The 27,486-nt window shown below is 37.7% G+C and overlaps 1 protein-coding gene across 1 annotated transcript in view; it reads right to left on the reverse strand.

The window, feature by feature from the left end:
* Positions 1–4,313: 4,313 nt before the first annotated feature.
* The window catches only part of KHDRBS2 (KH RNA binding domain containing, signal transduction associated 2), a 638,752-nt gene continuing 615,579 nt past the window's right edge, over positions 4,314–27,486 (reverse strand). Inside the window, exon 9 of the mRNA XM_003404411.3 lies at positions 4,314–4,446. Coding sequence (XP_003404459.1) covers positions 4,349–4,446 — 98 coding nt within the window. The 3' untranslated portion in view covers positions 4,314–4,348. The remainder of the gene's footprint in view (positions 4,447–27,486) is intronic.

Genomic DNA, 27,486 nt, shown 5'->3' on the forward strand with positions numbered 1-27,486 from the left:
GGCCAACGCTGGTTCATGCTGATGCCACCACACCCTCCCATGCCTTCCTGCACAGATCTTTGCGTGGGTAGCTCCCTCGGTCACATCTGCTGCATCCTTACCAGCACAGGGAAACATTCTGCAGCCACTTTTGCTGAATTGCTCCTGGAACATGCTGGTGTGGAGGAACCCTGTAAAGCTTGCTGCCTCCCTCCCCTCCACTGGAGATGTAGGTATCCTCTGTGCTGGAAGCCTGCCTGAGGCTTTTATTGAGTCACTGACTGCCACTGCGTAGAGAACCTATTGAGAAGGGCCTGAACTATACAAGATGGATCCTTCCTGCAGTGACCTGGGCCAGGAAAAAGCATGTCTATTGCCTGACTTCATGGTAGTGTCAGTTGAAACTTATTAACTGGTACAAAAACAACCCCATTAACTAGTAAAAAAACAAACCCATCCATCATAGATTACACGTTTTCCTGTATCCCTGAACATATCCTGGCACATAGTCACATTGTTCTCCCTACATGTTAGATGGTATATAAACCCACACTCCACACTGCCCTGTGCAGACCTCCACCTCGGTGACTTAGGGCATTGCTGTCTGTTGTGGGACTCTTGCTGCTGACCTCTATCTGAAAGTCCCCTAACGAAAGCTAATAAAAAAAAAATAGATCTGATTAATCTGGCTTTTTCTACCGCTTTTTTCAGAATCTGACCTGTGGTCCTCAAAGCCACTCCTGCCACAGGTCCAGTGGAGTGCGACGCCTATACTCAAGGCCACACTACTATCTTAGATATCACTACCTCTTGGTTCCTTTATTCTTTAGGGATAACTCTCATTATGCCATTAACCCATTGGTGTCTAGTTGATTCTGACTTATAGCAACCCTACAGAATGGAGCAGAACTGCCCCATAGGGTTTCCAAGGAGCACCTGTTGCATTCGAACTGCCAACTTTTTGGTTAGCAGCCGCACTCTTCACAACTATGCCACCAGGGTTTCCTCAGCACCTATAGTGGCTCCCTATTGCTTATCCCATAAAATCCAACAATTCAACACAGCACTTAAGGATGGCCACGATCTCGCTTGAACCTCTCTTTTTAGGTGTTGCCTTCATGAACAGTCCTCAGGGCCCACTGAGAATCTGCTTTCCTCTCAAACACTTTCTGAACTTTTCCAGCTCCAGGAACTGACAAAGTCTAAGTCCCTTGGTGATACAAACAGTTAATGCACTTGACTGCTAACAGAAAAGTTGGAAGTTTGAGTGTACCCAGAGGCACCGTGGAAGAAAGTCTTGGTGATTTACTTCTGAAAAAATCAGCCCTTGAAAACCCTATGGAGCACAATTCTACTCTAATACACACGGGGTCACCACAAGTTGGAAGTGACTCAGCAGCACCTGGTGGTAAAGGTGGTGGGTTCTCTTCACCAGGAGGTACTCCATTTCTCACTGATGAATGCTCTATTCCCTTCATTCAAGTCCAACCTAGATGGCTCCTCAGCCTCTTCCCTGACTGCATATAACAACAAAATGAATCGCTCCTTTCTCTTGTACCACTCAAATGGGACTTCTGAAAGACTAAACTGTATTTAGATTTGTGTTGTAGAAAGTGTACCAGACCGAGAAGGAGAAAACTTGGCTTTTAAACACCATTTCAACCATCCTGGCAAGGCTATTTCAATCCTTTTTGAGGATTTCCTAGAACTGTCCCTGCATGGTCTTCAGTCTTAGGTTTATTTGACTAAAGTTTTCGACTCCTTGTGTACAGAAATCAAGCTTCAATTTCCATTAGTGCTTTGTACTTAGTAAATATTTACTAAATCAAATAGAATGGCAGATGAGAAACAAGAAGTTTATTGATGAAAACAGTGAGATAAATGAGGAAAATGATGGGAATGGGTAGTTATAGTATTTGACTGTCACTGACAGGATAGGTGAGGGGTTGGGCGTCCCTTTACTTTAGCCAACAATTGTGATTTCCTTCTCCTGTATCTTCAGATTAAAAGTTGTAGCATTCTTTCTTTATAGAGTTGAAGAGGTGGAGCATACAGTTTATAGTGAAGAAAAGGGCCTTAGATGAACTATTAATTCACAATTCATTTGATAAGCTTCCAAATAAGCCTTGCCAGGCAAATATCAAGTTAGATGGCTTTATTTCAAAAAAGATAAAAAGACTCAATTTCTTGACAACAATTTAAACCTTTTCAAAAAGCAGCATTTGGTATTTTAGCTCACTGTGATACCTTCATATTGGTAAAGATTATCTTATCTATTTGAAAGAAGACAAAAATAAGCTTACCTCCATCCTTCTTAACCCATCACATCTGCTATTCAATTATGCGTTCTTTGCTTGTGGGTGCCTGAAATAGTGAGAAAGAATAGAAAAGATAATTAAATATAACTCAACAGCATTTTATGAAAGGCAAATATTTACGAATTTAATTGATGACAGACACACACTTGATAAAACTATTAGCATGCAACTCCCGCTGAAAAAACTGAACAGCCATATATGCCTAAGCTGGTTAGCAGCAAAAAAGTAAACCAATCACATCGACAAAAAGCCACCATAAACAAAAAAACTGTATTTAAAAGATTAACAGTTTTGGCATTCATCCCTACCATCAAGTCTTTTGCTTTCTTTTTTCCATCAAAATTTAGCTTACGTTTGATGTTAGCAAGAGTTGCATTACTATTATTGTTAATTTTAGTTCTGTTTATTACCTTGAGGGTTATATATTGTAAAATAATTTTGGTGCCTCTAGTTAATGTTAATTAGTTGTTTTAATAACCTATAGACCTATTTGTTATGTTTTTGTAGGTTTACTTTTTTAACTATCAGGAACTTAATAACTGAGAATATTTAACATTTCTGTTGCATACGCAAAATTACAGAGTTACTATTAGTGTTACCTGTTTAACGTTTAGTCATCCTTTGAGTCCTGCGACATATTTCCTTAATAATCATCAGCCATCAAGTCTGATAGTCTCAAAAGAAATATCAGCCCTCTAAACTGCCTTCAAGGGCGGTGATATTTAGCACTGAAAATTACAAATAAAGTTTTTGAGGTTGAATAGCAACAACTGGCCAGTGACACTGATGATTTGTTTGTCAAAACAAATTGTTATAAACTACGCAAATGAAGTCCACACACTCATTTGAGTGAAAACAATAAAGTGAATCTACGCAATGCTTACATGTTAGATGGGATATTTAATGTGCGGGGAAACTCAAAGGTTGAAGAACTAGGCATTTAGACAGTGGTAAGTGGTAATCTTACCTCTTTATACTCCATTACTCTTTCTCACGAGAGACATGCTAATGCAAACAAGTCAATCAGAGTTTGTGTTTAGCAAGATAAAGCTTAGAGGATAGTTTAAAATCCATTTATTATTCTAAATCCATTTTTTTCCATTAACATGTTATACATTAGTGTTGACTAACCATGATTCATGTAACAGTTTAGTTTGTGAACTTTTTTAAATTATTTAACAACCAGAAGTTATTAATACATTTTTTAAGTATTACACAAATATCTTAAAACAGGCTTGGGTTCATTTTTGTAATTTTTAAATAGAAAACATTTTAGGCATCTCTTGAAGAAGAAATAAAGCAGGCATTTAAAGCTAGAAAACAAGTAATTCAAAATTTAGTTTTTACAAAAATTTTCAGCTTTATTGACAAATTATGGCAAACATATTTGACAAATTGTGGTTTCCTATTTAGAGAAGCTTACACATGGAACTTTATGTGTGCTTTTTTTTTTTTCTTTTTTAACAAATACAGGTTAAAACACTGAACAAATTCAGTTAGCTACATACATACAGTAGCTGCTTGTTTTCAACTCCATTAAAACAGCATTTAAAATTAATTTACAAACTTAATATTGAACATCTTCATCTAACTAACAGATATTAAAAGACAGGTTAAAACATCTTATCTACAACTTTATTATCAGCTAGTTCAAAAATCATGTTACAGTCTTTTAGCAACCCTAAACAAAATTTTTGCTAGTTGGTTGAGACTCAAAACCTTTGAACAGATTCATGCTTTTTCATTTAAAAAAAAAAAAAATTACACACACAATGAAAAACAACCAAGAGAATATCAGCCTACTGAACGGGTTATAGACAATGCTTGCCAATGTCTTTTTAAGTCCGTTTTGTGAAATAATACTAGCGTCAATGTCACGCCAACAGTATAGGGGGAAATACAAGAAATATATGGGAGTAATCATGAGCAGTTATCCCTAGAATAGAAAAGAAAAAAAAAAAAAAAGGACTATTACTTGTCTTTTTGCTGTTTATGTGGAGACCACAGGCTATGAATTGTCTTTGAGGTGAGGTCACTGGTGAGGAAGACCTTCAATATCTACCATAGGGGTGCTCCCTGTATCCCCCTCTGGCTGACCTTGGTGGTGGTGCCTTCAGGCTGGAGCGGGTCGTGGCCCATTCTTCTGGTGCTATGAACAAGAGAAAGACAGTAACATACACAGGGCTTCACAGTTATCAGAAAGTTATTTACGACACAGTTTTTTTAGTGGACAAGGAGAATACCTTTCCTGTGTGGTGAGATGGAGCCAAAAAGTATCTATGTTGAAAATGTACCCACTTGAAATTAAACTTGCAGAGCATTTCTCAAAGAAGAGAAAGTTAAAATAAAGTCTTTAGATAAATTCATATTTATTATATAAATTTTGATGTCACAAAGTAGAATATCAGTGTAAACCACTCCTCATTTAATCTTTTATACAGCCACCTAAGAGAAATTGGATAGAGTAAACCAGGGGTTCTTAGTTTTTGATTAACATAAAAATCACCTGCGAATCTTTAAAAAAAAAAAAGAAAAACACTAATGCTTACTCACTGTACCTCTCTACTCCAGACCAACTGATCAGAAAACTCCAGAGAGTAGGACCTAGGGATTATTAGTTTTCAAATGCCCCCCATTCTTATGTGGCTCAGGGTCAAGATCTATTGTGCTAATCTGTCCTAGACAAAGTGAGTGAGTGAGAAGTGGAACAGGTAGCAGAGTGAATTTTAAGCAGCAAAGCCAGTAAAGAAAAACAAACAAACAAACAAACAAAACTTCCCATTTCAATTTGCCCAAATAAATACCTTGGAAAAAAGAGATTAGTACAGTAGAAAAAGTCCTCGTTTACCTGTCACTCAGTTTTCCAATAAACTCAGTGTTTTAGAATCTAGCCAAAAACACGAAACAAGCAACTAGGAATTTGAGTATTGTGAAAAACAGCTATTGCAGTTTCTGTCCTCAAAAGAGGAATACAGCCTTCCTTCAAAGGATCAGGTAGTTAATATTCAGTTTATGGTGACATTTTATACAATTTTTGGGTACAAACTAGGTTGTCTGAGTCTTTCAATCAGAATTCAGTACTTTTCATACTTTAGTAAAGAGCAGATTTCATACACAGGCTATGATGCAAGAAAGTGTATACATAGGAAAGGAGATTACTAGAAAGAAACATACTGACATTGATAGCTGATTTGAAAAGTTGGTGGTAATGGAAATTCCAACTGGAAAATCACTGCAGACTGAGGCCAACTAATGAAGGGAATATGCCCTGGGTGGCTCAAGTGACCCTAAGCATATCTGCACAATAGTTCAGAAGAAACTAAGAAAAAATTAAGTTGCAAAAACCCTGGTGGGGCAGTGTTAAGAGCTAACCAAAAGGTCAGCAGTTCAAATCCAGCAGATGCTTCTTGGAAGCCCTATGGGGCAGTTCTGCTCTGTCCTATAGGGTCTCTATGAGTCAAACTTGACTCAGCGGCAATGGGTTGGGTTTTTTATAGTATAAAGGAAGGGAAGATGAAAAGCAATGTAGAAAAAATAATCAAAATTTATCAATTTAGGAAAAAAATAGCACTTAAGTACAAAGATGAGGTTTCTGAGGGAATCTTTTACCAGAACAGTTTTATTAAAGATAACAACTGATAATAAACTAAAAATTATATATCTCACTGTTTGAGGTACATGTTGTATTTATTTCAATACTGATGGAACATAAAATAGAAGTGAGAAACTAAATAAACATGAGAAAAGTTATCCTGTCTCAGGATACATGTTGGCAAACTAGTCTGTGGCCAAATTTGGCCAGCTGTCTGTTTTTGTAAATAAAGTTTTATCCGAACATAGGCATATCCACTTGTTTGAGTATTGTCTGACTGCTTTCAGGGTACAACTGCTGGGTTGAACACTTGTCACAGCCTAAAATACTTACTTTCTGGCCTTTTGCAGGAAATATTTACTGACCCCTGCTCTAGATAATACTGCCTTTGAAGTGAGCGGATAGAGACATGTTTGGTAGGGTAGTATGGATGATGATCTTTCTGATGTGATTCCTGAGGAAAGGAATTTGCTCCAAATCACCTGAATTTCTCAACATGGACATTATGGTAAAGAATTCTATGCATGTACTTGATTGGAAGCGGCTCTGGTTGGTGCAAGTGAGCAACACACTCAGTTACCAACTGAAAGGTTGGAGGTTCCAGTCCATACAGAGGCACCTTGGGAGAGAGTCCTGGTGATCTACTTCTGAAAAATCAGCCACTAAAAACCCTATGGAGCACAGCTCTACTGTGATACATGTGAGATCGCCATCAGCGGAAATCGACCAGACAGCAACTGGTGCTTGATTGAAAATAAATAAAACTTTTAATCTTTCTTTGATGTGCTAAAGGGGGAAACTGACTTTGCAGGCTTGAAAGTGTTTTCTCAGCCTTATGTAATATGAATATTTACATCTTGTCTATGACATAATCAAGAACATGTCCTTATCCTCAAAAAGGGAATCCACTACTTTTTGCTCTCAATTTTTCTAGAGTATTAGAGATCTGTGGATGGTACTCCATATGATTTAGGAGTGAAATAATAAAGGTTTTGAGTTTTCCCAGTGAATGGAAGTCCCAGGACCTTTCTCAGATTCTGAACTGCTCTGAATGTGTCTGGTAGTTTATGCAAAATGGCTGAACAACCATGAGCAGGAGACCAAATTAGCTGCCACCATTCACCCCCAGATTTGTTAGAATTTTTCAACTGTCATAATCTTGGGGACTTCCCACAGAGGACATAGGTGTTTAATAAAAACTCATTGACTTGGCTTTACTTGACTTTCCCTGAAGCTCTAGGGCAGCTGACTTATGGGCGAAAACCCTTCATTTTCTGTTTCCCAACATTACAATGGGCACTGTCGCTTTTCATTGCTACATCCTTAAACTTAAAAACAAAACCCACTGCTGTCAAGTCCATTCTGACTCATAGAGACCTCATAGGACAAGGTAGAACTGCCTCATATGGCTTCCAAGGGTATAATCTTTACAGAGGCAGGCTGCCACATCTTTCTCCCATGGAGCGGTTGGTGGGTTCCAACTGTCAACATTCCATTTAGCAGATAAGTGTTTAACCACTGAGCCACCAGGGACTGGAAAAAATTCAGTTGCCTAGTAAGATTTGAATGCATTAAAGATTGCATGAATGGAAGGATGAATGAATGAATAAATCTAGGAACTATGAGGCACAAAGTACTTTATTAATGGATCCAATGGAATAATCATAGATGAATCTCATTATAAAAAAGTACAAAAAATTTATATTTCATTGCATAAAATGGGCTTTTATAATTTTCCATTTGTATGTGAATTGATACACTTTTTCCCCTTTGCTGAAGTCTAGGAAAATAGAGTCGTCATAGTGCTCCCATAGTGCTATGATAATTATAGTACTAGAAATGTAAATAAACCAAACCAAACCCATTGCCATTGAGTCAATTCCCTCGTAGCGACCTTATAGGACAGAGTAGAACTGCCCCCATATGGTTTCTGAGGAGCGGCTGGTGGATTCAAATAGCCGACCTTTTGCTTAGCAGCTGAGTGCTTAACCACACTGCTACCAGGGCTCCAGAAAGGTAAATAGACAGCCAAAATAATTTCCTACCTGGGCAAAAGTGAGTTTTAGATTTTGCAAGATTCCTCACCATTAGCAGAGAAAATCATAAATTTGTTCCACTATATTCAGGTAATGATTCCATTTATTTTCCTTAAAAACTACAATGAATCAAAATTGGAAAAAAATCATTGTTTCTAATTATGCCAAATTTCCTTGATCTGTATGTTTCAAATGTCAGAATGTTTACATATAACCACACATTTACAATAGCCACATGACACTACAAGCCAATTTCTCTCAGTGAAGTTATGTTTTTTGAACCTGGCCTGGAGAGTACTGACCCAGTGAACATTTTTCCATTGTCATCATATAGTGTGTCATTAAGCTTTATATGGTCAGCCAACCCCTTCATTGCTCGCCAATGATATCTAGGCCCCTGGATTTCCTTACTCCAAGAAGAAGAGATAGAAGTGATTCTTGGGAATTCAAGGGGCTTTTCCCCTGAGTCCACCGTGGAACCCTGAGCATGGAAAAGACTCAAACACAGGAGAGACAGATGATAATCAGGTCCCTTATGATGTAATTTCTCTAAAATGGGAAGTTATAAATGTCCAGGAATGGTTGGAGGATTTATCTGCCCCCTTGGGATTCCATTACTTAGCAGAAAAGGTGGAATTTAAAATTACTTAGGACTTTTTAGTAATTCTGGAGTCCTGGCCAATTGTTTCTAGTCCCATGATGTGGTCTAGGATGTCATTTTAAAACTTCATTGCAGGCAATTTAGAGACAGATAATCTCTCTTTGTCCTGTTGGAAAATGAAAAAGGAAGGAAGATGCTCTTGATATCAGGATACTTGTCATATGAAAAAAAAAAAAAACGCTAGCTAGACCATGAATGTGAATCAAGCAAATACTCCTCAGAAAAGATGTTAAATAAATGTCTGCCAAATTGAAATTTCTGGAATGGGTTATAGAATTGTGGATATTGAAATAGCAAATTAGGATGTGAGAAACAGAGCTTAAGTGACTTGATCAAATACCACAATTTCTTAGCTCCCCAATTCTGATTTTAGTGTACCATACAGCATATGGAGCCTTGTACAGTGGTTAAATGTTCGGCTGCTAACCAAAAGATCGGCAGTTTGAATTCACCAGTTGATCCTTCGAAACTCTATGTGGCAGTTCTTCTCTGTCCTGCAGGGTTGCTCTACAGTATGTGAAATAAGAAGGGGGGCGAAGAATTAAATAAATGTTCACTGAGTATCTCCTATGTGCTGGTCACTGTGTTAAGCCTTACATATGAGGATGGTTTAATGAGTCTGAGGGAGACCACAGGAGAAAACTAAAGTGAGATTTCATAGATTACAAAACAGTTTTAATTCATATTTGAAGAAAATTCTGGGAAACATGAAGAGGTGGGAGCTACTACCTTTCATAATTCAGTTGAACTTGGACTGGAAGTTTACATTTAATCATCTCAAAGAAGGGTGTTTCTGAACAAATACACAGTGTAAATAAGAATTCAGGTGCTGTTTAACCTATTTAAGAGAACTCTGCTTATTAAAGACTCTCCTGTATTAATTATTTTGTATCATTGAGGCTTATTTCTTAAACTGGGTACTAAAATCTATGAGGGGAGGGATCTTTTACTGTGGCAGACAGATAGTACGCATACCCTAAATATTTGTAAGGTAATGTGGTGTTACTAAATAAAAGTGATTTTTTAAATCAATTATACAAAATAAGTACAACAGGACTCCTATTCAGAAACACATTGTTAACAATTAGGTTGTCATGTTGCACATATCTGAAATATATCAACATTTCTTTTAAAATTACTCTACCTCTGATTTTTTTTTTTTTTTTTTTTTTAATTAACCCAAGACTAATTTTTCATCCAGTGAGTCAGGTTTCATAGAATGCAACAGAGGGCATCTCCATTGCATGCTAACCAGTACGGAGGAACACCTTACTTTGATGAAGGAGTGTAAATTACCCTGGTAGCTCTTCTTGTGCATTAATGCTCCTCTAGCTACTTTAAAGGCTTTTGCACCTCAAATGCTTGGCTTTCCGCAGACTCAGGCCTATTAGGCATGCGAATTTCTCGGTGTGCTCTCATTCCTGCCATAGCACCAGCTACCTTGGGAGAACTCAGAAAAGGAAAGAAAAATCTGGATGATATTTTAAAAGTTGCAAAACTGGTTTTTCATATTGTTTCAGACACATTTTAAACATTGAGATTGTTGGGAAAAAAACAAAGCATAGGGACAAGGGACCAATTTTGAAAAAGGTAGCATTGTTTAAGTGCCTGGAAAGTAAACTTGTAATGTTTATCCTTCCAGAAGTAGATTTAAAAGGCCACCTTCAGAGAAAGTTAATTTTAGTGATCAGTTGAGAGAGGATATAGGACACCATTGAGATTATTGAGGGCATGGCTATCCTGCTCACAACTTGCTAGGCTTGGATAACTCTTTGCTTTTATTTTTGAAATGTGAAAAATAATCTCAAAAAAGATTTTTTTAACACATAACAGTAAAAAAAGAGCAGCTAGTGCTATTTATTTTCCGTACACTGTTAAGCAATAGGGAAACCCTGGTGGCTTAGTGGTTAAGAGCCAAGGCTGCTAACCATAAAAGGTTGGCAGTTGAAATCCACCAGGCGCTCCTTGGAAACTCTATGGGGCAGTTCTACTCTGTCCTATGGAGTTGCGATGAGTGGAGTCGACTGGATGGAAAAGGGTTTTGAGTAAAGTAGGAAACCTAAGTTAATCTCCATTATTATAAGTCCCTTGTGCAGTGGTTATAGTTCTCCGCAGCTAAACAAAAGGTCCGCGGTTTGCAAAAGATGTGGCAGTCTAAAGATTTATAGCCCTGGAAACCCTGTGGGACAGTTCTGCCCTGTCCTGTAGGGTTTTTATGAGTTGGAATCAACTATGGCAATGGGTTTGGTTTTTTGGTTTTTATTATTAACCCCTGGTATCTTTGGTTTGCTGATCATATAAGAGCATTACAGCATGGGTGATTAAAATTCATTCTGGCTCTGAGCACTGAGTTTGTTGCTCTCAGTTAAGTTTCTGCTCTCTGTAAGGAATATCATTCTGTTTTAAAAAGCACAAGTACTTAAGGGTTATTTATGGCTATATATTCTTAAAGAGTAGAGGTTAGATGTTTTGTTCCTCTGTAACTCACTATAGTAACAGCTCCTGTTTTATTTAATTTTTAAATACCTATTCTATTAAAAGGGGGGAAAAAAACTGAAGAGACTCGCTACCGTCAAATTTTCTGAAGGCCAACCATAGTTTTAAACATTTTTGTATATTATTAGCAAACAAAGTATTCCTGAAAAAGAAGGACTAATGTTGTTTTCTTTTAATTCAGAAAGTTGTTGGGAAGACCCAGATTTTAATCTGTAGCTACCTCTCCTTCTTTCTACCATCCCTTTCAACTGAAAGAAGTTCCTGGTTTCCCATCTCTTTTCTTTCCTTTCTTTTTTTTGACTAGAAAACAGGGCTTAATTTATTGTACTCTTCTTGGGTTATGTAATAATTAGTGATTCCAATAACAAACAATTAATTAGCTAAATGAGTGAGATTGTAGTTTTAATTTTCTTAACAAGAATGTGGCCTGCTTCAACTGAATTTGTTAAGCTGCCGATCTAGGTGTTTATTCATCCAAAGTCGGAGGCAAAGTTATCTCTTCTGCTCTGAGCATTTAAATATATTAATAGGATTTTAGAACTGACTGGGTCAACCATTTCATCTGCACTGTTTGTAACCTGACTACTTGTAATTGCAGAGTTTATTGTTTAAGATGCAGAGAGTAAAACGTAACAGTACTGAAGGAGAAACATGGATGACCAGAATCTCTTTTCCCAGACAAACATAATGAATTATGCTCTGAGAAGAGTTGTTAACTTTCAGTTTTCCATTGGTTAAACGCTCAGGAAATGCAGTCATCTTCTGGAGAACATTTACAGTTTTTATTGCTCTTTCAAATTTTTAATTAGATATCTTCTGTTAGGAAAAAGACTTGGGTAATTCACTTAGAGAGTAACAAAGAGCCAGGACTTTCTAAGACTTCTAGTCTCAACTCTAGAATCTTATGATGCACATGGCAGGCATTTGGTAATTATTTATTGAGTAAATTAATTAGATCTAATATTTTACATCTTCATTTTGTACCCATAAAAGGAGCCATAGTCTTCCTTCAGACAAATCCCTTCTCTTTGAATGGGGATCCCAGGAGTATTGGAGCCAGGTCTGCATTTGAATTCTGGCTCTTCCTCTTTCTCATCAAAAGGCTCCTTCAGCATGTCTCTTAGCCTACATACTGATGACACATTTTAATTGTCACCAACTGTTCTGAGCTTACGGTCTGCATAACCAGCTGCCCATGGAACATCTCCTTAGGTATCTCAAAGACAACTTTTTCTAAAACTAAACTCATCTTTTTCTCCATCCTACTTAACACTCCTCCCAAGTTTCCTATTTCAGTGAAAGATACGATCTACCTAATTACCCACCCCAAACCCTTGGAATTGTCATAATCCCCTCTCTTCCTTGCCTAATCAATCTAAGCAATCACCAAGTCTTATCTCTTCTTCTTCCTCAATGTATATTTGTTGTTGTCAGCTGCCACTGAGTTGGCCCCTCACGCATGGCAACCCCAGGCACGATGGAACAAACCGTTGCTTGGTCTTGTAACATCCACATGATCAGTTATCAGCTGGACCATTGTGAACCATGAAGTTTTCATAGGCAGATTTTCAGAAATAGATCGCCAGGCCTTTCCTCCCAGTCCTTCTCAGTTTGGAAGTGTCACTGACACCTGTTCAGCATCAAAACAACTTGCAAGTGTCCACTGACAGATAGGTGGTGGCTGCACATAGGCCAGGAGACAAACCCAGGTCTCCTGCATGGAAGGCAAGAATTTGACCACTGAACCACTAATGCTTCATAATGTATATTTAAGCAATTCATTTCATTCCATCCCCACTGACCCTATTCCACTGCAGGTCACCATCATATCTGCCCAGGATACTTAGTTGTCTTTCTTTTCTTCATGCTTTATATGTATGTGTATGTATGTGTGTGTGTGTATGTGTGTGTGTCTCTGCTCTAATTTTTTTTTCTACCTTCTAGCTAGAGCGTTCCAAGTACCATTAATTAGGCCTCTTCAATGGCTCTTGTAACAGACCAAGGACCAAGTCCAAATTCGTTACAAGGGATTCCATATAAAGCCTAGTATGATCTGATCCTGAATTTTATTTTAGACAATCAGATATCGATGACTTTTTTGATCACCTAAAGTATAGGTATCCCATGTTATTCATTGAAAGCATTTCTAGGGTACTTAAGGACAAGTGGTGTTGCTGGTCAAGTTTTAAAATCTTTTTCTCAAAAGGAAGGTCATCCTATTGCTGCACGGATTGAGCTTAGAGCAAATTAGAAGAGGGGACCAGCAGAATAAACCAGTTTAAAGGGTTTAAACGCAGAAGACCCAAACTTTACACACTTGTTAAACTTCAGTAATTGAATGACCTCTCTTTGCTTAATGTATTGAGCAAAAGCTTACACTTTCCCTTAACAATTAGTAACTTTTTACAGACTAGACTTTTGGTTACCGGTTTTGATTCACCTTAAGAATGATAATGGGGGGCCAAGATGGCTGACTAGGTAGACGCTACCTCGGATCCCTCTTGCAACAACGACTTGGAAAAACAAGTGAATCGATCACATACTTGACAATCTACAAACCCTGAACAACAAACAGAGATTTAAAAAGATGACCTGAGTGACAGAGACGGAGAACGAACAACTACGGGGAAGCAGCAACTGTTTTCGGAGCCTGGAGCCAGCGTCCCAGTTAGGTAACATTGGCGCCGGGCTTAGGACTGGGCCCAGGGGAGCTGAACACAACATCTTGTGACGGCGCAAACACGGGGTGCAGCCCTACCCCCCTGAACTGACCCCGGGATAGGGCCCAGCCAGTCCGCACGGGCAGCGTGGCGACACGGCTGGTGGGAGGAGAAGTCCCCGGGAGGCAGTGACTGGTTTTGGAGCCGGGAGTGCAGCGTCCCAGCCAGGGAACCTTGGCGCTGGGCTTTGGACTGGGCACAGGGAAGCTGAACATGGCATCTGGTCACGGCGCAAACACGGGGCACAGCCCTACTTCCCTGGACTAATCCAGGGAGGGGGCCCAGCTGGTCCACGGCGCGGTGACACGGCTGGCGGGACGAGAAGTTCCCAGGAGGCAGGGACTGATTTTGGAGCCAGGAGTGCAGCGTCCCAGCAGGGGAACCTTGACACCGGGCTTTGGACTGGCAGCGGAGGATCTGACCGCAGCTTCAGCGGGCCAGACCCTCGGGGACAATCTCCACACAGCCAGCACACATAGGCAACACGCCCCTCGGGAATCTCAGATAAAATAGTCATCCCAAGCAAGATAAGCAACTTTGGCTGTATTCCAGGGTGCTACTCTCTCCTGTTTTTCTGAACCCTCCCCTCCCCTTCCCACGCGGCTTCATTAACATTGGAATTTCCTGAGCCAGAGGGAGAATGGCTCTGGCTCTGCGGCTTTGCTTCCCCCCCCCCTTTTTTTTTTTTTTGGTCTTTTCGTAACTCATTCTTCTGGCCTCAGAGAAGCAACCACAAAAAACCCAGGGACCAAAAATCCTTCCCTAATTGGACTAAAAACACAGAACCAGCTCCAGCCAAGCATGATCCAAATCTCGGGCTTCCATCCTTACAGGGAACAAGGTGGCTGTTATAATGCAAAGGCAGTTCTGATAGGGATCTGACCGCATTTTTTTTAGCAGATTTACTGGAAAAACAAGTTTCCCAGGTCTGATATCTCTGCTATTGAACAGAGGCCTAACTGACCCACAACAGGGAACTGAGGCCTGAAGCTCCCCCCAGACCACCTAGCCTCTTGCCTTAGGGGTCTAAGGAGGGTGACACCTACCAATCATTGGAGGTACTTGCATTGGGGGCCTAAGGTACCTCTACAGAGCCCTCCCACCAAGGTGCTATAGGAATAGACACACACCTACCTCACTGACACTTGGGGGAAGCCTGTCAGCATTCTGTTCCCCCCTGGAGTGTGAACCCCAGCTGCCACTAGAATCTGGTCCACACAACTATCACCACTACTTCTCGAGGTGGATAGATGTTAGGGTGCAGCACACACTTGATGACCCAAAATTAGATTCTACTCAAGAATAGTGAATAGACTCACGCATATATATCTGGCAACAGCCCAAACCAGCTGGTAATACGTCATTAGTAAGTCAAGGGCTACAACAAACAAGACAGCACAATCTAGTAGCCAACCCATGTACATTGAAAGAAAACAAAACAAGATAGGACTCAGTGAGCAATTATAGAATAAATCACTACTATTTAGTGATGGCTTGGAGACAGCAGTCGATATCAAACCACATAAAGAAGCAGACAATGACAGCTTCTACAACCCCCCAAACAAAAGAATCAAAATTTTTCCCAAATGAAGATACAATCCTGGAATTATCAGATACAGAATATAAAAAACTAATTTACAGAAAGCTTCAAGACATCAGGGATGACCTCAGAAATGAAATAAGGCAAACTGCAGAAAAAGCCAAGGAACACATTGATAAAACAGTCGAAGAACTCAAAAAGGTTATTCAAGAACATAGTGGAAAAATTAATAAGTTGCAAGAATCCATAGAGAGACAGCATGCAGAAATCCAAAAGATTAACAATAATATTAGAGAATTAGACAATGCAATAGGAAGTCAGAGGAGCAGACTCGAGCAATTAGAATGCAAACTGGGAAATCTGGAGGACCAGGGAATTAACACCAACATAGCTGAAAAAAAATCAGATAAAAGAATTAAAAAAAATGAAGAAACCCTAAGAATCATGTGGGACTCTATCAAGAAGGATAACTTGCATGTGATTGGAGTCCCAGAACAGGGAGGGAGGACAGAAAACACAGAGAAAATAGTTGAAGATCTGCTAACAGAAAACTTCCCTGACATCAGGATATCTATCCAAGATGCTCATCGAAACCCATTTAAGATTGATCCAAAAAGAAAAACACCAAGACATATTATTATCAAACTTGCCAAAACCAAAGATAAAGAGAAAATTTTAAAAGCAGCCAGGGATAAAAGAAAGGTCTCCTTCAAGGGAGAATCAATACGAATAAGTTCAGACTACTCAGCAGAAACCATGCAGGCAAGAAGGCAGTGGGATGACATATACAGAGCACTGAAGGAGAAAAACTGCCAGCCAAGGATCATATATCCGGCAAAACTCTCTCTCAAATATGAAGGTGAAATTAAGATATTTACAGATAAATACAAGCTTAGAGAACTTGTAAAAACCAAACCAAAGCTACAAGAAATGCTAAAGGAAATTGGTCAGAAAACCAATAATATCAGATACCAGCACAACACAAGGTCACAGAACAGAACATCCTGATATCAACTCAAATAGGGAAATCACAAAAACAAATTAAGATTAATTAAAAAAAAAAATGCTCAAAACAGGGAATCATTGAAGTCAATATGTAAAAGATCACAATAATCAAAAAGAGGGACTAAATACAGGTGGCATAGAACTGCCATATGGAGAGGGATATAAGGCAATACAGGACAATACAAGTTAGGTTTTTACTTAGAAAAATAGGGGTAAATATTAAGGTAACCACAAAGAGGTATAACAACTCCATAACTCAAAATAAAAGCCAAGAAAAACGTAACGACTCAACAAACATAAAGTCGAATACTATGAAAATGAGGATCTCACAATTTACAAAGAAAAACGTCTCAGCACAAAAAAGTAAGTGGAAAAATGAAATTGTCAACAACACACATAAAAAGGCATCAAAATGACAGCACTAAACAGTTACTTATCTATAATTATACTGAATGTAAATGGACTAAATGCACCAATAAAGAGACAGAGAGTCTCGGACTGGATAAAGAAACACGATCCGTCTATATGCTGCCTACAAGAGACACACCTTAGACTTAGAGACACAAACAAACGAAAACTCAAAGGATGGAAAAAAATATTTCAAGCAAAAAATAAGCAAAAAAGAAGAGGAGTAGCAATATTAATTTCTGACAAAATAGACTTTAAACTTAAATCCACCACAAAGGATAAAGAAGGACACTACATAATGATAAAAGGGACAATTGATCAGGAAGATATAACTATATTAAATATTTATGCACCCAATGACAGGGCTGCAAGATACATAAATCAAATTTTAACAGAACTGAAAAGTGAGATAGACACCTCCACAATTATAGTAGGAGACTTCAACACACCACTTTCGGAGAAGGACAGGACATCCAGTAAGAAGCTCAATAGAGACACGGAAGACCTAATTACAACAATCAACCAACTTGAGCTCATTGACTTATACAGAACTCTCCACCCAACTGCTGCAAAGTATACTTTTTTTTCTAGCACACATGGAACATTCTCTAGAATAGACCACATATTAGGTCATAAAACAAACCTTTGCAGAATTCAAAACATCGAAATATTACAAAGCATCTTCTCAGACCACAAGGCAATAAAACTAGAAATCAATAACAGAAAAACTAGGGAAAAGAAATCAAATACTTGGAAACTGAGCAATACCCTCCTGAAAAAAGACTGGGTTATAGAAGACATTAAGGAGGGAATAAGGAAATTCACAGAATGCAATGAGAATGAAAATACTTCTTATCAAAACCTCTGGGACACAGCAAAAGCAGTGCTCAGAGGTCAATTTATATCGATAAATGCACACATACAAAAAGAAGAAAGAGCCAAAATCAGAGAACTGTCCCTACAACTTGAACAAATAGAAAGTGAGCAACAAAAGAATCCATCAGGCACCAGAAGAAAACAACTAATAAAAATTAGAGCTGAACTAAATGAATTAGAGAACAGAAAAACAATTGAAAGAATTAACAAAGCCAAAAGCTGGTTCTTTGAAAAAATTAACAAAATTGATAAACCATTGGCTAGACTGACTAAAGAAATACAGGAAAGGAAACAAATAACCTGAAAAAGAAACGAGAAGGGCCACATCACAACAGACCCAACTGAAATTAAAAGAATCATATCAGATTATTATGAAAAATTGTACTCTTAGAAATTTGCAAACCTAGAAGTGGATGAATTCCTAGAAAAACACTACCTACCTAAACTAACACAATCAGAAGTAGAACAACTAAATAGACCCATAACAAAGAAAGAGATTGAAACGGTAATCAAAAAACTCCCAAGAAAAAAAAAGCCCTGGCCCGGATGGCTATACTGCAGAGTTCTACCAAACTTTCAGAGAAGAGATAACACCACTATTACTAAAGGTATTTCAAAGCATAGAAAATGACGGAATACTACCCAACTCATTCTATAAAGCCACCATCTCCCTGATACCAGAACCAGGTAAAGACATCACAAAAAAAGAAAATTACAGACCTATATCCCTCCTGAACATAGATGCAAAAATCCTCAGCAAAATTCTAGCCAAGAGAATTCAACAACATATCAAAAAAAATAATCCACCACGACCAAGTGGGATTTATACCAGGTATGCAAGGCTGGTTTAATATTAGAAAAACCATTAATGTAATCCACCATATAAATAAAACAAAAGACAAAAACCACATGATCTTATCAATTGATGCAGAAAAGGCATTTGACGAAGTCCCATTTATGATAAAAACTCTCACCAAAATAGGAATTGAAGGAAAATTCCTCAACATAATAAAGGGCATCTATGCAAAGCCAACAGCCAACATCACTCTAAATGGAGAGAGCCTGAAAGCATTTCCCTTGAGAATGGGAACCAGACAAGGATGCCCTTTATCACTGCTCTTATTCAACATTGTGCTAGAGGTCCTAGCCAGAGCAATTAGGCTAGACAAAGAAATAAAGGGCATCTGGATTGGCAAGGAAGAAGTAAAATTATCTCTATTTGCAGATGACATGATCTTATACACAGAAAACCCCAAGGAATCCTCCAGAAAACTACTGAAACTAATAGAAGAATTTGGCAGAGTCTCAGGTTATAAGATAAACATACAAAAATCACTTGGATTCCTCTACACCAACAAAAAGAACATCAAAGAGGAAATCACCAAATCAATACCATTCACAGTAGCCCCCAAGAAGATAAAATACTTAGGAATAAATCTTACCAAAGATGTAAAAGACCTATACAAAGAATACTACAAAGTACTGGTGCAAGAAACTAAAACAGACGTACATAAGTGGAAAAACATACCTTGCTCATGGATAGGAAGACTTAACATAGTAAAAATGTCTATTCTACCAAAAGCCATCTATACATACAATGCATTTCCAATCCAAATTCCAATGTAATTTTTTAAGGTGATAGAGAAACAAATCACCAACTTCATATGGAAGGGAAAGAAGCCTCGGATAAGCAAAGCATTACTGAAAAAGAAGAAGAAAGTGGGAGGCCTCACTCTACCTGATTTCAGAACCTATTATACAGCCACAGTAGTCAAAACAGTGTGGTATTGGTACAACAACAGGCACATAGACCAGTGGAACAGAATTGAGAACCCAGATATAAATCCATCCACATATGAGCAGCTGATATTTGACAAAGGCCCAGTGTCAGTTAATTGGGGAAAAGATAGTCTTTTTAACAAATGGTGCTGGCATAACTGGATATCCATTTGCAAAAAAATGAAACAGGACCCATACCTCACACCATGCACAAAAACTAACTCCAAGTGGATCAAAGACCTAAACATAAAGACTAAAACGATAAAGATCATGGAAGAAAAAATAGGGACAACCTTAGGAGCCCTAATACAAGGCATAAACAGAATACAAAACATTACCAAAAATGACGAAGAGAAACCAGATAACTGGGAGCTCCTAAAAATCAAACACCTATGCTCATCTAAAGACTTCACCAAAAGAGTAAAAAGACCACCTACAGATTGGGAAAGAATTTTCAGCTATGACATCTCCGACCAGCGCCTGATCTCTAAAATCTATACGATTCTGTCAAAACTCAACCACAAAAAGACAAACAACCCAATCAAGAAGTGGGCAAAGGATATGAACACACACTTCACTAAAGAAGATATTCAGGCAGCTAACAGATACATGAGAAAATGCTCTCAATCATTAGCCATTAAAGAAATCCAAATTAAAACTACGATGAGATTCCATCTCACTCCAACAACAACAACAAAAAAGGCTGGCATTAATCCAAAAAACACAAAATAATAAATGTTGGAGAGGCTGCGGAGAGATTGGAACTCTTATACACTGCTGGTGGGAATGTAAAACGGTACAACCACTTTGGAAAGCTATCTGGCGTTATCTGAAACAGTTAGAAATAGAACTACCATACAACCCAGAAATCCCACTCCTCAGAATATACCCTAGAGAAATAAGAGCCTTCACACAAACAGATATATGCACACCCACGTTTATTGCAGCTCTGTTTACAATAGCAAAAAGCTGGAAGCAACCAAGGTGTCCGTCAACAGATGAATGGTTAAATAAATTGTGGTATATTCACACAATGGAATACTACGCATCGATAAAGAACAGTGACGAATCTGTGAAACATTTCATAACATGGAGGAACCTGGAAGACATTATGCTGAGCGAAATTAGAGGCAAAAGGACAAATGTTGTATAAGACCACTATTATAAGATCTTGAGAAATAGTATAAACTGAGAAGAACACATACTTTTGTGGTTACGAGGGGGGGAGGGAGGAAGGGTGGGAGAGGGTTTTTTACTGATTAATTAGTAGATAAGAACTGCTTTATGTGAAGGGAAGGACAATACTCAATACATGGAAGGTCAGCTCAACTGCACTGGACCAAAAGCAAAGAATTTTCCGGGATAAACTGAATGCTTCAAAGGTCAGTGGAGCAAGGGCGGAGGTTTGGGAACCATGGTTTAAGGGGACTTCTAAGTCAATTGGCAAAATAATTCTATTATGAATACATTCTGCATCCCATTTTGAAATGTGGCATCTGGGGTCTTAAATGCTAATAAGTGGCCATCTAAGATGCATCAATTGGTCTCAACCCACCTGGAGCAAAGGAGAATGAAGAACACCAAGGTCACACGACAACTATGAGCCCAAGAGACAGAAAGGACCACATGAACCAGAGACTTAACATCATCCTGAGACCAGAAGAACTAGATGGTGCCTGGCCACAATCGATGACTGCCCTGACAGGGAGAACAACAGAGAATCCCTGAGGGAGCAGATCAGCAGGATGCAGACCTCAAATTCTCATAAAAAGACCAGACTTAATGGTCTAGCTGAGATTAGAGGAATCCCGGCGGTCATGGTCCCCAAACCTTCTGTTGGCCCAGGACAGGAACCATTCCCGAAGACAACTCATCAGACATGGAAGGGACTGGACAGTGGGTAGGAGAGAGATGCTGATGAAGAGTGAGCTAATGATATCAGGTGGACACTTGAGACTGTGTTGGCATCTCCTGTCTGGAGGGGGGATGGGAGGATAGAGAGAGTTGGAAGCTGGCAAAATTGTCACGAAAGGAGAGACTGGAAGGACTGACTCATTAGGGGGAGAGCAAGTGGGAGTACGGAGTAAGGTGTATATAAACTTATATGTGACAGTCTGACTTGATTTGTAAACGTTCACTTGAAGCTCAATAAAAGTTAATAAAAAAAAAAAAAAAAGAATGATAATGATGATTCTGAGTAGGGGTCCCACAAACAGAAATGGACTGGTTTTGGGGACTTCTGAAGAGCCTCTCTTAGCTACTGAGACTACTCATCCCCAAACACCAAAGTTTTCCTCACAAACTGTCAGATCCATTTTAGTTTTGGAAAAAGTTTTTAGGTGAAGTCCATAGGTGGCTTTTTAAAGTTCTACCTCATGAAAAGTAGGTGTTTGCAACTGACCACCTGGACCATGAAACAAATAAATAACACCAAAACCCAAACTTCACACAAAACAATAAATATGCATTTTTTTAATATGGCACATATTAAAAATATAAATGGGTAATTTTAGGAAGGCATTTGATAAACACATGAATAATCCATAATGAAATAAGTTTTATTAACTTTTGAGGGTAAAATGCTGAAATATATTTATGACACAACTAGTTACTGCTTATTTGTCTATCGACTTTAATTTGGGCTCAGTGGGACAAACATATATGGCCATGGCTGATTTTTGTAACTTGAGAGTTAAATCCTCTTCCAGTTTCTCTTTTCTATCTAGGTATGCGAATCCTTGAGCCACTTGCGTTAACCTTTCTCCATTTTTATACTCACCCAGTTTAATACCCCAAATTTACTGCATTTCCTAATTTCCCAATCATAACCTAGTTTCAGAATTTTATCTTCTGTGCCTAAACTTAGAATAGGTTGTTTTGGGTTACTGCTATTATACGCTTCAGAAGGGTTAAAAAAAAAAAAAAAAAAGCATGACATTTCAGGCTGCACCAAGAATAACATTCCCAGGTAGTTTAAATTGTCTACTGTGTTTTAGTCCCTGTCTTATACAGTTTACACATAATCTTTATTTAATAATAAGTTTATTCTATTGGCATCATTTCATTTCTAGTTTCCATCCATTACTGACTGACAAATTAGCTAATGTAGGTATAATTTAAACTCAAATTGTATTCTTGACTCTGATGGATAGTAACTTACAGCTCTAAAATAATGGGGGTCAGTGGTTCTTAATAAAGAAATATGTGCCTGTCTTCTTATTTTGGAGCTAAGATGCCATTTAAGTAAAAAAGGAAACCAAGAAGGTAGCTGGAGAAAAGATTTCCAAATGGAAGGTGCAGAAAAAAATGGCAGTGGTATTAGCCACAATGCAGAAGCTGGCTTTGGCTTGAGTCTAAAAAACATTTTTATTTTTGTCAAAATAAATTCTGGATTCAATCAAAAGTCCGAAGAATTCTGCCATAGTTTTTTTTTTTTTTTTGGTGGGCTGGAGGGTGGGTGGAATGTACATAAGGACATTATAATATGCGAAATAATGGGAGGAAGAATAAGAACGGTAATACAAAATAATAATTTAGAATTCTCCTCTCAAAGAATTCTTTGAGAACTCTACACTGAATTTCTTCAGTTAGGTGAAGAAAGTAGATTTGGTGACATATTTTCATAGGCAAAGAGGCTGAATTATAGTGACCTGCCGTCTCCCTTTTCCCCATCCCTCATTCCTATACTTCAGGACAGAAATGAGCCCTGTCTGTATTCTCAGATCGATCCTAAATCATGGGAGTCAGAAAAAAATTGGGCCTTAAGCTTAGGAAAATGTTAACCTTGTTGTTTGACATGCTCTAACTCCCTGTGCTTTACCCATGTGCCTCTACCTGCTTCCTCAGGTTGGTGAAGGGCTCTTGCCTCACCCTTCTACCTAGTCCCTTCTTTGTTTGCTCTCCCCAGTGTTCACAGCAGCCTGAATTTTAGCCCTTTGCTCATGACTGGTAACACTTCCAAAAGCCTCCTGGGGCATCTATTGCCTGGCCCTGCACTCCTTTGAGCATGAGGGCCCTTATTCTGGGTGCTTCCTAGACAATTGCAAGTTTCTAACTATTCTAGTTTCCCCCCCTCCCCCAGAACATTTTGTTACCAACTGAGGTAAAGGTCGACATTGTAACAGTAAAGTCATTTCTTCATTACAAAATGACACTGGTTATAAATCAATAATTTGACTCTGTTTTCAATTGGCATAGTTTTCTTGCATTTCTACTACATATAGTATAGTAGCATATACATATATTTTAGTGAATATTTATATATATATGTTAGTGAATGACTCAGTGGGGACTGTCAATACATATGTTATATATATATTCACTAAATTATGGCATTCACTAAATTATGACATCTGAGATAAACGAAGTATAGCACACTTTTTTCAGAGTAGTATGCCTTAGCCTTTTTTTTTTTTTTTTTTATTTAACCTATGCCCTCTTTTAACAAACACAAAAACCTCCCCAAATTCAGGAATTTTTGCAAAAGTCCCCTATGGTGGCATATTCCCCAGATACATATTTCTTAGCTGATGTGGTTATAAGTGGGTGTGATGGATTGAATTGTGTCCCCTCAAAATATGCGTTATAAATCCTAGCCTCTATGCCTGTGGTTATAATTCTATTTGGGAATGGGTCGTCTCTGTTATGTGAGTGAGGCAGGATTAGTGTAGGGTATATCTTGAGTAAATACCTTTTGAGATGTTAAAGAGATTAAACAAGCAAACAAAAGAGGCAAAGAGAGAGAGAGAGGAAATAAATTTCTGCTTGTTAAAGGGCCCATTTGGGGTATTTCGGTTACAGCAGCACTGCATAACTAAGACGGGGGCAAAAGTATTTTTCCAGCTTTCTATTTTATATTCTGTACTTTGTGTTTTGAACAAACGTTCATATTTTCTGTGTTCTAAATGTAAATCTATATTATATTGAGTATGCTTTTTCAAACTAGGTATGATCTGTTCACTCTAAGATTCTGACAATAAATCACTCAACTCTCCTTTCCACCTCAGTTAAAATGATCGTGCCATTAACTCAACAGAAAATGAAACGATAAAAGGACATGCCTACAGCTTGTTTTATTGTCTCAAGAAGAGTTGTTGGAACCATGTGGACTACAATTATTTGTGAAGTCTTTTGGGTAAATTTCAGGGAAAATCAAGTTTGAGATTTAGCTCTTTGATACAAAATTGTTCAAAAAGGGAGTAAATCATATTTTCCATTACTTAAACTTACAGTTTTTTTTTTTTTTAAGTGGATTTAAAGTGTCAGGTTCTATAACACAATATTCGTAGGCTAAATACCCAGGGTTATAAAAGTGGCCTAGACATAAATTGTACGCTACATTCACAATGCAAATGCCTGGCAGTTTTAACCATTCAACCTTCTAGTAGCCTGGAGAAGCAGATACTGGTGGGAGAAGTGGATTTTAAGAATAACTTAGTTATAATATTGTAAGATAAAGTATAAAAAAATTATCAAAGGATGGATAATACTAAGATTATAGGCTACTTTTTTTTTCTTGCTCCCATGTATATATTTACCTAAAACTTATTCTCAACGTTCCTTACAGTAGAATCACCCAGAAAGGTTTTTAATAACCTTGATGTCCAATTTTCCTCTCCAAAGGTACTAACGGAGCTGAGCTGGGGTGGGAATTGGGCATCGATATTTTTTCAAAGCTTTCCAGCTGATTCCAAAATATGTAATCAAAGCTAAGAATCTCTAATACAAAATATTTAAAAGCTAGTTCAGTTTTGCCTAAAGCTGTTGAATTTAGGAGTGTATAATTCACAACAAAATTGAAATTATAAATGCATTTAACCTAAAATTAGCAATGCAAGCAATGAAATAATGGCACACTGCTCTTTTTGCCTAGGCAACATGATCTGCATTTATTATCAAGACTGGTTAGATTAGATAGCCATCTGATTGCAAGATAGTGAGACAGAAAAAAAATCAGCTAAATTTAAAATTAATTTTGATAATTGAATTTTAAAATCTTTTAGATGTGGAATTTCATTAGGCCTTCTTACTTTCATTAAAAAATAAAATTTAAAAATTTATATCAAAAATCAAATAAGCCTCAGTTATATTTTTCTCAGTAGCTGATCATATTGCAATTTCAATATTAGTAAATCTCAAGAAAAATACATTGTTTGCATACCCTATTTTTTGCCCACTTTAAGAAAGCTCTGTCATCTCCATTTGTGAAATAAATTTCCCCCAATTTATATTTCTTTTTACTTTTAAAAATGGACTGTCTTTGTGCTTCCCTCGTGGATCACATGGCTGGCGTGTATGCCAGTTGGCTTCATTTTCCTTTGCTGTTTTCACAGATGAATCAATGTGGGGCTTATTTTCACACTGGGATAATAATCACTCTGGCCCCTCAACAGAAAATGAATATGTTCGTGTTCTGCAATTGACTTTAAGTGAGGCACTCAAATGCCCCAGAAAAGGCACAAAAACTCTTCTTGCTTCCATTCATTTCAAGACAGTATATTAATATTATCTGTCTTGCTTCCACACAGCTGTCATCTAAAATGCCACTAAAGAATGGATGCATAATTAGCTCTTCAGTTCATACATTAAATACGTTTTAATAAACAGTTCCTTTCTCTAAGAAGAGAGTATTGTCCATTCTTAGCTGTCAGTGTCAGAGAGAATTTAGAGGGTTTCTTTTATGTGAAGCATTGCTTAGCCAAGCTATGTGCTGTGTTTGAAATGCACCATTATTGAATTATGAGCTATTCAGACTTATCCAAAACAATTATAGTGACTGTCATGAATTAAGAAATACCTACAAATTGTCTCGAAATTCCTATAATTCAAATATTCATGTTCCAAAAACTAATTCAAGTTATTGATCGCCAGACACTTAATATTTGCATTAAGTTGTAAGAAGCATAGTTTGATATTAAATTGCCTGCAAATATCTTGAATAATTTAATGGCGATGAATCCCATATTGTTACTTGAAAAATAAAATATGGGCCCAAAAGAGACAAATACAATTTCAATCAAAAACAAACAAACAAAAAAAACCCACAAATGTATGAGGGTTCAGGGTAGAACATACACTGAATGATTGGATTTTGATACCTCGTGGAAGTCTAAATGGTGGATGCTATCTGTAAGTCTTTTGAAGCTAGGACCCAATTATCTTCCCTCATCCTTTCTCAATGACTCCTGACTATGGAGTTCTTTCTGCCAGCCTGAGCAGGAGAGGAGGGAGCCTGGAACAACTGACTGTTAGCCTGCTCACATAACTTTCAAAGTCTGGGGTGTTGCCAGGAAACTAAACATTGGGGTTATTCATTTTACAAAAATATAGACATTTCAATGAGATTTAGTATCTGTACCCATGAAACAACCAAAATGAAACAGACAGGAGTTAGTAATTCAGAATGGAAGTGAAAGAATAGGTGGATATCCAAGATTTACGTTTTGAAATAAATGCTATTGTTTTAAAAGACTGTGCACAGTTAATTAAAGATAGGCTATAAATGTGTAGATACTAATAAATATGTGAGGTGTGGAAAATTAATAAAAAATGCCAATTTATATTTGACATGAATGAGACTACAAATCACTGTTCCACATGTATATTTAAATTTCATCATCTGCCTATTTGAATATCATAGTATCAGCTACCTATGAGCAAGAAGTCTGTGCTTAAAGCCCCAGCACATAACACTTAATACTAATATCTGAGTACACAAAATGCATACTAATTTAATTAAGCTTCAAAATTATGCAGCTGAGTTTTTACTATTTTTATCATTGGGCCTGGCCATTGTTCTATTTTCTATATAGGATATGAGAGCAGGAGAATTCTGAAAATTTAACTCTCACAACTACATAGGTTGACATGCAAGTATTATCTTTATTTTGTGGCAATACAAAAAAGGGAATATCCCTTTTCAACTAAACACATTAATAGTTAATTCTGATAGCACATATGAAAATATATTAAACTATGCATTTTGTCAAAGTATAATCTTAATAATTGAGAAGTAAAAATAATTTTTTTCTATTTATGATAGGAAAATGTAAGGGAAATTTTTATTTAAAAGTCTAT

Source organism: Loxodonta africana, chromosome 1 (assembly GCF_030014295.1).
Source record: "Loxodonta africana isolate mLoxAfr1 chromosome 1, mLoxAfr1.hap2, whole genome shotgun sequence".
In the NCBI taxonomy this organism is placed as follows: Eukaryota; Metazoa; Chordata; class Mammalia; order Proboscidea; family Elephantidae; genus Loxodonta; species Loxodonta africana.